This window comes from Bos javanicus, chromosome 17 (genome assembly GCF_032452875.1).
Source record: "Bos javanicus breed banteng chromosome 17, ARS-OSU_banteng_1.0, whole genome shotgun sequence".
Lineage (NCBI taxonomy): Eukaryota > Metazoa > Chordata > Mammalia > Artiodactyla > Bovidae > Bos > Bos javanicus.
Window position 1 is genome coordinate 12,497,886 of NC_083884.1, and position 12,068 is coordinate 12,509,953.

The following is a 12,068-nucleotide window of genomic DNA, read 5'->3' on the forward strand; positions in this document are numbered from 1 at the left end:
AGGGAGGCCTGGCGTGCTGCGATTCATGGGGTCGCAAAGAGTCAGACATGACTGAGCGACTGAACTGAACTGGCGGAGGGAGAGGTAGAAAAATCTTTATTGAGTAGCTGTTGTGTTGTGTGTTAGTTGCTATATGGTACTTTGTGGGGCTTCCTGGGTAGCTCAGCTGGTGAAGAATCTACATGCAATGAAGGAGACCCCGGTTCAATTCCTGGGTCGGGAAGATCCCCTGGAGGAGAGCATGGCAACCGACTCCAGTATTCTTGCCTGGAGAATCCCCCTGGACAGAGGAGCCTGGCTGGCTACAGTCTGTGGGGTCGCAAAGAGTCAGACTGAGCAACTGAGCATAGAACAGCACATAGTACTTTCTACATAATTACATATGAGTAGCATGAGCACCTTTAGAAGCAGGTATTATCCTCACTCATATGAGAAAAGTTCAAAGAGGTTTTGTGGTTCTTGAGATCGCACGACTGGTTGAGAACACAAGGCGCTTTCAGACAGCATTCTTTCCAGGTTGTGCTTACAAAACATGCCTCCTTGGAGATAGGTGGTTTTATTTATTTTATTGTTTTTAAGATTTTTTTGATGTGGGCCATTTTTAAAGTCTTTATTAAATTTGTTATGCTGTTCCTTCTGTATTATGTTTTGGTTTTTTGGCCTCAAGGGATGTGGGATCTTATCTCCATGAAGAGGGATTAAACCCACACCCCCTGCATTGGAAGGCGAAATCTTAACCACTGGACCACCAAGAAAGTCTCAGACAGGTGGTTTTAAGACATGTTATCAGCATTCAGTTACTACTTCCTAGACATGTATATTCTAAGTAGCATAGGGAGGATAAACAGAGTAAGGTATAATTATTGCCTTGAAAAAGCTTAAACCTTATGTGAGTAAATAAGAATAAAGATTATGGAGCAATTGACAGGAAAAATAAACTACGGTTCTGTGATTCAGACTGAATTTCATGGGAGTTCACAGAGGAGCAGTGTTAGCGTGGGCAAGAGACATCAGAGGCCACGGTCATCATTAGCTTCTCTAGTAATTGGCACCTGTGATAGAAAATCCCCCAACTTTTGATCCCATCAATGTTAACAAAAAATCCAGTCATTAATGTCACGCGCAGTACTTTTATTTTTTTGTAGTGTATGCTCAACGATGGGGGCATCTCCGAGGGGTCACTTGTGTGTGATGAAGAAAATGTGTGTGTGTGTGTGTGGGTGTTAGTCGCTCAGTCGTGTCTGACCCTGCAACCCTATGGACTTTAGCCTGCCAGGCTCCTCTGTCCATGGGATTCTCCAGGCAAGAGTACTGGAGTGGGTACCTGCTTCTCCAGAGGATCTTCCCGACACAGGAATCAAACCTGGGTCTCCTGCCTTGCAGGCAGATTCTTTACCACCAGCCTGAACCACCAGGGAAGCCTGGAGAAAATGATAAAAAAGCATAAAGCACTTGAAGAGAAATTACCCTCTGATAAACCCAGTAGCTCCACACTTATCCTAATTTGTTCCTGCCTAATTTGTTCCTGAACCAAGTGAGATGGATCCCCTCCCATTGAGCTTGAGAGCCCCTTACCTTCCGACTGTGGGTGTAAACCACAAAGAGATGTTTTCACACAGGGAGAATCTTATGAAGCAAAAGGTGCTCACCCCAGGGCTCCCCCAGACCTTGTTGAGATAATGGGGAAGGGAGAGCACCTCAGAAGTCATTTTCCAATGCTTTTGAATGGCGGCCCCCAACCTTTTTGGCACCAGGGACCAGTTTCATGGAAGACAATTTTTCCATGGACCACGGACAAGGAGGATGGTTTTGGGATGATTCAAACACATTATGGTTATTGTGCATTTTATTTCTATTATTATTATATCAGCATCACCTCAGATTATCAGGCATTAGATCCTGGAGTTTGGGGACCCTTGCTCAAGAAGCAGCTTGGGCTCAAGAAGCCCACCATGTCCTGGAAGCCCATCTCCCCACAGCTTTCCTCCCTGAGCAATGAAAAGTTGATTTACAGTCCACTGGGGGGCACATTTCACTACAATTTCTGTGTGGTTTGAACGACCAGTTCAGTTCAGTTCATTCGCTCAGTTGTATCCAACTCTTTTTGACCCCTATGGACTGTAGCACGCCAGGCTTCCTTGTCCATCACCAATTCCCGGAGCTTGCTCAAACTCATATCCATTGAGTCAGTGATGCCATCCAACCATCTCATCCTCTGTCATCCCCTTCTCCTCCTGCCCTCAATCTTGCCCAGCATCAGGGTCTTTTCAAACGAGTCAGCTCTCCACATCAGGTGGCCAAAGTATTGGAGTTTCAGCTTCAACATCAGTCCTTCCAGTGAACACCCAGGACTGATTTCCTTTAGGATGGACTGGTTGGATCTCCTTGCTGTCCAAGGGACTCTCAAGAGTCTTCACCAACACCACAGTTCAAAAGCATCAATTCTTGAGTGGTCAGCTTTCTTTATAGTCCAACTTTCACATCTATACATGACTACTGGAAAAACCATAGCTTTGATTAGACGGACCTTTGTCAGCAAAGTAATGTCTCTGCTTTTTAATATGCTGTCTAGGTTTGTCATAGTTTTTCTTCCAAGGAGCAAGCATCTTTTAATTTCATGGCTGCTCTCACCATCTGCAGTGATTTTGGAATCCAAGAAAAGAAAGTCTGTCACTGTTTCCATTGTTTCCCCATCTATTTGCCATGAAGTGATGGGACCGAATGCCATGATCTTAGTTTTTTGAATGTTGAGTGTTAACCCAGCTTTTTACTCTCCTCTTTCACTTTCATCAAGAGGCTCTTTAGTTCCTCTTCACTTTCTACCATAAGGGTGGTGTCATCTGGGTATCTGAGGTTATTGATATTTCTCCTGGCAATCTTGATTCCAGCTTGTGCTTCATCCAGCCTGGCATTTCACATGATGTACTCTGCATATAAGTTAAATAAGCAGAGTGACAATATACAGCCTTGACGTACTCCTTTCCTGATTTGGAACCAGTCTGTTGTTCGATGTCCAGTTCTAACTGTTGCTTCTTGACCTGCATGCAGATTTCTCAGGAAGCAGGTCAGGTGGTCTTGTATTCCCATCTCTTGAATAATTTTCCACAGTTGGTTGTGATCTACACAGTCCTGGAAGCCCATCTCCCCGCAGCTTTCCTCTGTAGACAATGAAAAGCTGATTTACAGTTTACTGGGGGGCACATTTCACTACGATCTCTGTGTGGTTTGAATAACCAAAACCTACAGTTGTATGTAGTTTCTATCAATTATTGGAAGATAATCTTTTGATCTTATGTTTTAAATTAGCATATAACCCAAAGAAATGTTTTACCTATTTTTTATCTTTAAAAAAATCATTTAAAGCCTGTTTTTTTCTTTGTTGCTCAGGAAAGGAAAAAGACCATGCATCTAGATATAAAAAGGATCATTTTCTCCACAAACTATACATCTTCCATGCCCATAAACCATCTTTAGTTTGATAAATGCAGCTGAATCAGTACAGCTTTTTAACAACTGTATTCTTAACTTTGATAAAAATGATAGTCATTTTCCATTGAGCCTGTCAGCTGTTATACATTTCAGCCACTGATTTTGAGTAAGTTATCAGTGCAGTTTGCATGTATCCCTGTGTGATTAGGGGCAGCAGGAATGAAAGAAGGCTGGACTGTAGTTTTAGGGAAAGATGGGAATCTATAAAGCTTGGAGGACGGAAGCCAGGGACTCTCTCTCGTCTCCTGTGTGCATGCCTTGTCTTTGTGACGGGAAGGGGACAGTGTTTATGAGCGTATCTGTGTGTGGGTACAAGAGTTAGATCCGGGGACTTCTCTGGTGGTCCAGTGGTTAAGAATCAGTGCTTCCAGTGAAGTGGGTGCTGGTTCAATCCTTGGTTGGGGAGCTGAGATCCTACATGCCTGGTGGTCAAAAAAACAAAACATAAATCAGAAGCAATATTGTAGCAAATTCAATGAAAACTTTAAAAATGGTCCATATCAAAAAAAGTAACAAAAGATGGGGATCCACTGGTAAGCAGGCCTCCTCCTCTTTCTGTCCCTTGGGGCTGGGCTTGGGTGGTGGGGGGCCAGGGAGGGACCAGAACTGGGCAGGGAGGGAACCCATCCTGCCCTCTGTGTCGGTCTGCAGTGCCTTCTTCCTGATTTCTCATGGAAGAGGTTGAGCATTCCTTCCCCTACAGTCTGAACTGTAAGTATCTATTCTTCTTTTTCTCTGAATGTGGCACTCATGAGAGCAAAGACCAGTCATCAGGGGTGAATTATTTAATACAATAATGTTTTAATAGCTGAAAGGAGACACAAATAGTCGCAGTGCCTGTGGCTAATGGATTTCCCTGGTAGGAGATAAAAGGCTGATTACACAGCAGAGCAAGTGAGGGCCTGGTGCGTTAATGACAATTTACAGGTCAGCTCACTTACAGGAGTGATTTAAACGCACCATCTGTTTTCTAACTGTAGGTTGATAACTATGATTTTACAGACAGCCGGCGTCTCTTCACCAAGAACTTATTTGTCTTTCTGAGTCTGGTTAGTCGGGCCCCATAAAATTTCACTGACTGGTCCATCCAGATTCCTTCCAAATCAAACAGTTTCTAAGTTGAATGGATTGACAGCAGCCAATCTTGCTTCATTCGACTCAGCCTTCCTCTGCCAGGTTAGAAAATTAAATGCTAATGCCCTAAAGCAGCCCTTGTATGTACCTGATTAGCTTCTTCCTTCTCTCTCTTTTTTTTAAAAAAAATACTTATTTATTTATTTGGCTGCACTGGGTCTTTGTTTAAGCACACAGGATATTTGATCTTCATTGTGGCACATGGGCTCTTAGCTGTGGCCTGTGGGATCTAGTTTCCTGAGCAGGGATTGAACCTGGGCCGGATTAACTTCTTTCTGATACATATCAGATCGATCCGATCAGTCACTCAGTCGTGTCCGACTCTTTGCGACCCCATGAATCGCAGCACGCCAGGCCTCCCTGTCCATCACCAACTCCCGGAGTTCACTCAGACTCACATCCATTGAGTCAGTGATGCCATCCAGCCATCTCATCCTCTGTCGTCCCCTTCTCCTCTTTCCCCCAATCCCTCCCAGCATCAGAGTCTTTTCCAATGAGTCAACTCTTCACATGAGGTGGCCAAAGTATTGGAGTTTCAGCTTTAGCATCATTCCTTCCAAAGAAATCCCAGGGCTGATCTCCTTCAGAATGGACTGGTTGGATCTCCTTGCAGTCCAAGGGACTGATAGATATACCTCAGTACTAATCATGTACCATCCTTGAGAGAGTTAATAAAAAGTCACTCAAATAATTTTCTGAGTCCTCTGGTTCAAATCCAGAAACCTAGTTGAGAAAGGCTGCACCACCATCCACTGCTTATCAGATTCCTGCCACCCCCCTTTATCTTTTTTCCCTCCCTCTTCTTGCTTCTGCCTATGTCCCTCTCCATGAAGCCCCCCAACACACACACACACACACACACACTCTCACACCCTTCTCTCTCTCACATGGACAAGGGGAGCCCAACTTTGGTCTCCATTCTTGTCCCCTCCCACCTCAGTGCTCTGTTCTTCGGTCATTCAGTTCAGTTCAGTCGCTCAGTCGTGTCTGACTCTTTGTGACCCCGTGGACTGCAGCACACCAGGCCTCCCTGTGCGTCACCAACTCCCGGAGTTCACTCAAACTCATGTCCATCGAGTCAGTGATGCCATCCAACCATCTCATCCTCTGTCGTCCCCTTCTCCTCCCGCCTCAATCTTTTAGCATCAGGGTCTTTTCAAACGAGACAGCTCTTCGCATCAGGTGGCCAAAGTATTGTGCTGTAGAAGCTAAGGATTAAGTGTGAGGCTGTGGAGCCAGCCTTCTCGGTTGAGATCGCTGCTCTGCCACTTTGGAGATATGGTGACCAAGCTGTTGGACTGTCCTGCCCCACTGTTTCCTCTTGTGAAAATGGGGGTACTAACGAGACCCACCTCAGGGGGTCACTGTATTAAGTCATTCAGCCCTAAGCTTCAGAGCCATGCACAGTCGATGTGGCTTCCCAGGTGGCTCAGTGGTTAAAAAAAAAAAAATCTACCTGCCAATGCAGGAGATGGAAGCTCCATCCCTGGGTCGGGAGATCCCATGGAGGAGGGCATGGCAACCCACTCCAGTGTTCTTGCTCGGAGAATCCCACAGACAGAGGAGCCCTGGCAGGCTGTGGTCTATACCCACTCCAGTATCCTTGCCTGGAAAATCCCATGGACAGAAGAGGCTGGCAAGCTACAACTGTGGGGTCTCAGAGAGTCTGACACGACTGAGCACATCGCACGCACGACGTGCTGTACTAACTTGTGGTGGTTCTCACATGTGAACCCCAGCTCCACAGCAGCACCGGGGGGCTGGTTAGAAAAGTTCTCACCATCCTCCTTTCATCCTTCCCCCAGGTCTGCTGAATTAGAAACTCTGAACTGGTAGGTGAGGCTAAGGAATCTTGTGTGTTAACATTTGAAAACCACCACCCTAGATGTAAGAAGTAGTCACACTGCTGGGCACCTAGAATATAAACATGAAAAAGACCATGTCTCTGACCTTCAGGAACACATGGTCTACTGGGAGAGACAGATGTGTAAACAAGACCAACCAAGGATTCTGAGCAATACATTGGCAACACAGAGCCCCCGAAGAACGAGAAGCCACGTCTGCATTTGGGGAGGAGGGTTTGCAAAGAACTTCCAAAGAAGTCATGGTTGAAGTAATTTTTAGAAAAAAGACTAGAACTTTTCCAGTTGTAAGTGAGGGGAAGATATCCTGTAGAAAGGAGTGTGTGTGGATCCACATACAGACCTCAGCTTTGAAAAAGCAGCTCCTGGAGAGAGGACGGGTTTGGTCTTTTGTTCACTGTTGCAGCCCCTGGACCTAGAACATGCCTCTGGTTCACAGGAAGCAGCAGTAACTATTTGAAGGATTGAACAGGAAGGTCTTAAATTCCTACATATTTCATTTTCACTGAAATGTTTCTTTGCAGCATGAAGTTAAAACAAATAAAGCTAATTGTGAGTTCCCTGTTTTAAAAAAACTATAGTCCTGAAAGAAATTAGCCAATGTCTGGGTTGTTTATTTCACATGCGGTATTTCAAAGCACACGTTGGCAATGTGAGACATAGGAACTTTAAGCCTGCCAGGTGGCTCAGCAAAGCCGAGAAGACTTGCTTGGCCCCAGCTTATCCCGAGCCCTTATCCAAACGTGAAAATTATTGATGCTTCTTATAAACACATTGGTCTCTGAAATAGAAACCACATGAGGTTTCCTCATTAAAATGTGAAGAACCAGCTAGCCCCGACAACGTATTTCCTTCTGCTTTAGTTAAAATCGACTCTGCATGTAAAATGATTGGGTCTTGTAGTTTCCTGGTGTTGCTCTCAAATGCAGGTGCCCACTCTTTCTTCTGGCTGCCAGGGTGTACTTCATAGACCCAGAGCTTCCCTACGGGGACCACTGCACCTTCACACTGACCACAGCGACAGGTCTGGTGGCCGATTCAAAAGAAAGGACTTATGCCAAGGTAGACCCCAGGACTGAGGTTTCCTTCCTGTCAGAGCCACTTCTAAAGGGAGCCACCCTGCGGGATTTCCTCCCCAGCATCCCCACCGTACTTCGTCTGGTTTCGTATACCCTGTTAATTACATCCCTGGCTAGCTTGCTGTAGCCTCTGATCTGACAAGGCCCCAGAGGAGGGCTGCTCTAACCTATGTTCCTAACCAAGTGGATCAGAGATCAAGGGTGTTTTTGAGGACAAAGGAACCTTGGGGATCGTGGACAACCTCCCACCCTCCCCCTCACCCCAAAGCCTTTCCCACTGTCTTCCGGAAACAAGAGGCTTCCAAACACTGAACATGCAGGTGGTCTATCACGTGATGGAGCTAGAGAATAACACACACAATATTCTTCAACACCCAAAGTGAAATGGGTTTTCCTCTACTTCCCTTTTAGATTGAATTGGGATTAAAAAGAACCGCCCCCCAAATGGACTCAGTACATGAAATCAGCTTTTAACTTTTCTCTTCATTTGATCTTTTGCTGCTCTGCAGTAATGCTTTATGGTTAAACTAACAAGCCCTCCCAGTGTGGATCTGGCTGCTGTCACAGAGCAGATTTGGCTGGAGTCGCCTGCATGTGTTTGAGAAGCACTGCCAATTTCACATCATAATGCAGGTATTAGAAGTGTTAATTACAAGTGACTTCTCAATATTCTTGCCTGGAAAATCCCATGGACGGAGGAGCCTGGGGGCTACAGTCCATGGGGTCGCAAAGAGTCAAACATGACTGAGCGACTTCACTTTCTCTCTGGACCTCAGTTTTCAATCTTTAAAAAGAGTGAACAGGACTACAAGTCGCTTGCAGGGATCCTGTCAATTTTAGGTCTTCTCTCCACAGGAGCATTGAGGAGCTAAGGACAGGGTGGAGGAGAATCGAAGACAGCCCACCATGATCATTGCTGTGTATGTGCACGCCTGCGTGAGCTGATCCTCTCTTCCCTTGGTTCTTGTCATGAATAGATGCCCTTAGTTACTAGATGCACATTAGGATTCGTTGTATTACTAATGATAAGAAATGAAAAAAAAATAATACCAACTGATTTTGTAATGCTGCAGGATAATGAGTTTTTAGATGTACTTTAGTTTTGTGTGTGTGTGGGATGTGATTTTGAATAAGGGTTTGTCCCTTTTTAGTACCCCGTGTTTACAGACTACTTCATCTGTTCGTTCTGCATGGGTTTTTGCTTCTGTAAACATATTCACTGTGCCAGTTCCTGGGATAAGCACTGGGCTGACAGAGGGAATATAACTTCATATGATTATTCATGAAAACATTTTAAAAATACATTACATAACTTAATAAAGTTGCTCTAGAAAGAGGAACAGAGAGATCACCCATGAGATTCCAGGCAAGAATGGAGACTTTTTACTTGCAGGTTATCACCCTCTACCCCACTGCCTATCTTCAAAGATTGTGAACCCTCTGGATAAAGCATTGATTGAGCAGAATGTCTTTGAACTTGAAAACTTTGTTCTTTAAAATTTATTTTTCTATTTATCCAGTGCCTCAATTTCTTTGTAAAATATATTTTTCCTTATTTTAATCCTTGCCCTCGGAGCATCCTTAGGGTTAATATTTGTGGAGAGAATATATATTTATTTGCTATGTACCTTGCACTTCAAGGACATAGTTGCTTTAAAATAGGGTAGAGTCATTAGCTTTTAATACTTTGGCTTTGCCCAAAAAGAAACATCTAATAGCTGTGTAACATTTGGGGCTTCCCAGGTGGCCCTAGTGTTAAGGAATCCACCTGCAACGCAGGAGCCAAAGGAGACATGAGTTCAATAACATTTAACACACCACAAATCCTTTGTGATCTTCACCAGTTTCACTTTCTCTGGTTGCTTTTTTTTTTAGTTTATATTGGTTCTGGAGGAAAAGGCTGGAGGCTACACTTTTTGTAAGTTAAGCTGACAGCCAGTGGTGAGTGTTGGAGGCAGTATTAAGTGAATGCAGGCCGCCGGGGGACAAGGCATATATTCTTGGTCTCTAGAGTGCATATAGATTGGGGCCAAGGATAGGGGGGCAGAGGCATAAAATGCACCAACCAGGGTGTAGAAAGGATCTTGGTGGGCTGGTTCATGCAGAAATCAGTGAAAACACTGTTCCCAGGTAACTTCATTCTGAGCTATTGACTTCAGTTAGCTAAACATTTGTTATGTTATTTAACATTCTCTTTCCTCCGTCATCACTGCCTCCACATCTGTCACAAAAATTGTTTCCAAAAGATATTTCTGAGGTTAACTAAACTGAGATAAATATGAAAATTGAGGTTTGGTCTTCAGAGGAAGGTGAAAGAAAGTTCCAAGGGCCAGGGAGATGTTGCAGAAGGGACTCATGAAAGAGATGAACGTCTATGAAACAGCTATTATTTGTCAGAAAGCAGGTTTGAAAGTTATGAGAAAGTTAGCAGGCGGACTTCCCTGTCAGTCCAGTGGTTAAGACCCTGCTCTTCTAATGCAGGGTGCAGGTTCAATCCCTGATCGGGGAGCTAAGCTCCCAAATGCCTTGGGGCCAAAAAACCAAGACGTAAAACAGAAGCAGTATTGGAAAAGGTTCAATAAAGACTTTTTTTAAAAAAAGAAAGTTAATAGGAAGGCAGCAATTCTTGGCAGTAGAGGTTAATGCGAGCGTGTGACTGTGTTCACAGAGAAACGCTGCCTTATGGTCCGGCAGTAACATGTTTATGAAGCTGAGACTGCAATCATTAGCAAAGCAGGAACCAGAAAACGAGGATGGAGTCAAAACAAGAATTATGAACAATGTTCAGGCATACCAGTTTAGGAGCGGTACATTGAAATTTTAAGTTGAAAAATAAGTTGTCTCAGGATTTCCCATTTCCAAGGTTTTGTGTAAGAATAAATTTTTAAGGATATGAGATTCATTGCCTTTGTTTTGGAGGATCAGGGGAGTTACAAACTATTTCATTTACATAAATAAAAATGTTATCTTGATAATAATGAGACATACTTATTTGGCTTAGGTATCTGCAGATGGGTAAAATAGAAATCACATAAACTATGATTACAGATGAAATATCATGCCATGTGAATATAGACAGTGTGGACACAGAATGACTTTACAATCAGAAATGTATTTAATAACAGGGCTTCCCAGGTGGCACTGGTGGTAAAGAACCTAGCTGCCAAAGCAGGAGATGTAAGGTTCGATCCTTGGGTGGGAAAGATGCCCTGGAGGAGGGCATGGCAACCCACTCCAGTATTCTTGCCTGGGGAATCCCATGAACAGAGGAGACTGGCAGGTTACAGTCCATAGGGTCGCAAAGAGTCAGACATGTAATAAACCATATACGTTAATTGCAAAACAGTAGTTATTTTTCTTCAATCTTAGTCTCACAATACAAAATTATATATTAAGCTACTCAGTTTATCTTGTGCTAAATTTCGAAAATAAAAGTAACTTCACTTGCTTTTTGTCTATAGCTACCAAGTTTTTGGTACATGTGAGAGAATTCATTTATTACACTAATAAACAGCATTCTTGATAACTGATTGAAAGTAATTCTAGCTCCTCTTATATTCTTGTTTTGCAGCTTGGCTCATCGTCTTCTGTGCCTTTTACGTCCATTTTTTCTCAGCTTTTTATGACTGTCGTGGTTCCCCTCATTATTGGACAGGTAAGGTCTCCAGTTCTCTCAGCTTTTTCTTTATAGATCAAATTGTGAATTCTTATGTAGTGTCAGGACAGTTGAGAGAAAAGCTAGTCAGGGGAAGAGATGGGTAAATAAAAATCTAAGACTGTGAAACACAAGTTTCTTCAATCACGATAGTCCTATCTTTTTATTTTTTTAATGAACATCAGTCTGCTTTGCAGATAGATATATATAGGGACACCTGCATACAGTCTTGATTTTTTAATTTATCATCCCTTATTGTAACTATGTTGCTAGCTTGAAAACATCTAGTAAATCATTACCTTGATTTCCAATAAGGTGTCAGCATTTAGGACCATTTGAGGAACAGGCACCTGCATTTGACCACCTTCTTAGCCTTCTCTGATAGCAGTGATCATGCTTGTGATGCTGTAATTGATAAAACACACATTTAATTCTATTAGCTCTTTAAATTCAATCTTAGAAAATGTAGTTTCCTTTATTATTCTTACTGAATTAGACTCATAGAAGAAATTCCTAACTTCTTATAACAGGTTGATAATGAGTATATAATTCAATTATGAGCATACAAATTTAAAAACAAGGTTGTTGTTTTAATCCTAGGTAGCCACGGTAACAGCATACAGAATTTAATGTACTGCTAAAGCTAGTGAGTCTTAGCAAAATAATACATTAGAATGGTGAAGAGCCCAGATCTTGGGTTAAGAGCAACTAGACTCTGGTTCTTAGCCCTGCCTTTTATTTGCTGTGTGACCTTGGGCAAGTCATTTAATCTCCTTAGCTCCAGGTTCATAATTTATCAAATTGTGTAATAATGGTACCTATCTTAAAGGGTTATTGTGAGGGTCACAT

At 43.2% G+C, this 12,068-nt stretch overlaps 1 protein-coding gene and 1 long non-coding RNA gene across 13 annotated transcripts in view; one reads left to right on the forward strand and one right to left on the reverse strand.

Annotated features, from left to right (window-relative positions):
* Positions 1–12,068, forward strand: part of SLC10A7 (solute carrier family 10 member 7) — a 318,026-nt gene that overhangs the window by 252,219 nt on the left and 53,739 nt on the right. For 4 of the 9 annotated variants that reach the window (XM_061384060.1, XM_061384062.1, XM_061384057.1 and 1 more), the window contains one exon: positions 11,136–11,219. The exons of 4 other annotated variants lie outside the window; for them this stretch is intronic. In XM_061384060.1, the coding sequence (XP_061240044.1) occupies positions 11,136–11,219 (84 nt within the window). Of the gene's footprint in view, positions 1–11,135; positions 11,220–12,068 lie in introns of those variants that run through there. One more of the 9 variants, XR_009730248.1, reaches the window with a different exon arrangement.
* Positions 828–12,068, reverse strand: part of LOC133228545 (uncharacterized) — a 78,749-nt gene continuing 67,508 nt past the window's right edge. For 2 of the 4 annotated variants that reach the window (XR_009730251.1, XR_009730250.1), the window contains 2 exons: positions 11,519–11,624; positions 828–3,911 (listed from right to left, as the gene is read on the reverse strand). This is a non-coding gene — a long non-coding RNA (uncharacterized LOC133228545). Of the gene's footprint in view, positions 3,912–10,656; positions 11,625–12,068 lie in introns of those variants that run through there. The other 2 variants (XR_009730252.1, XR_009730253.1) reach the window with 2 other exon arrangements.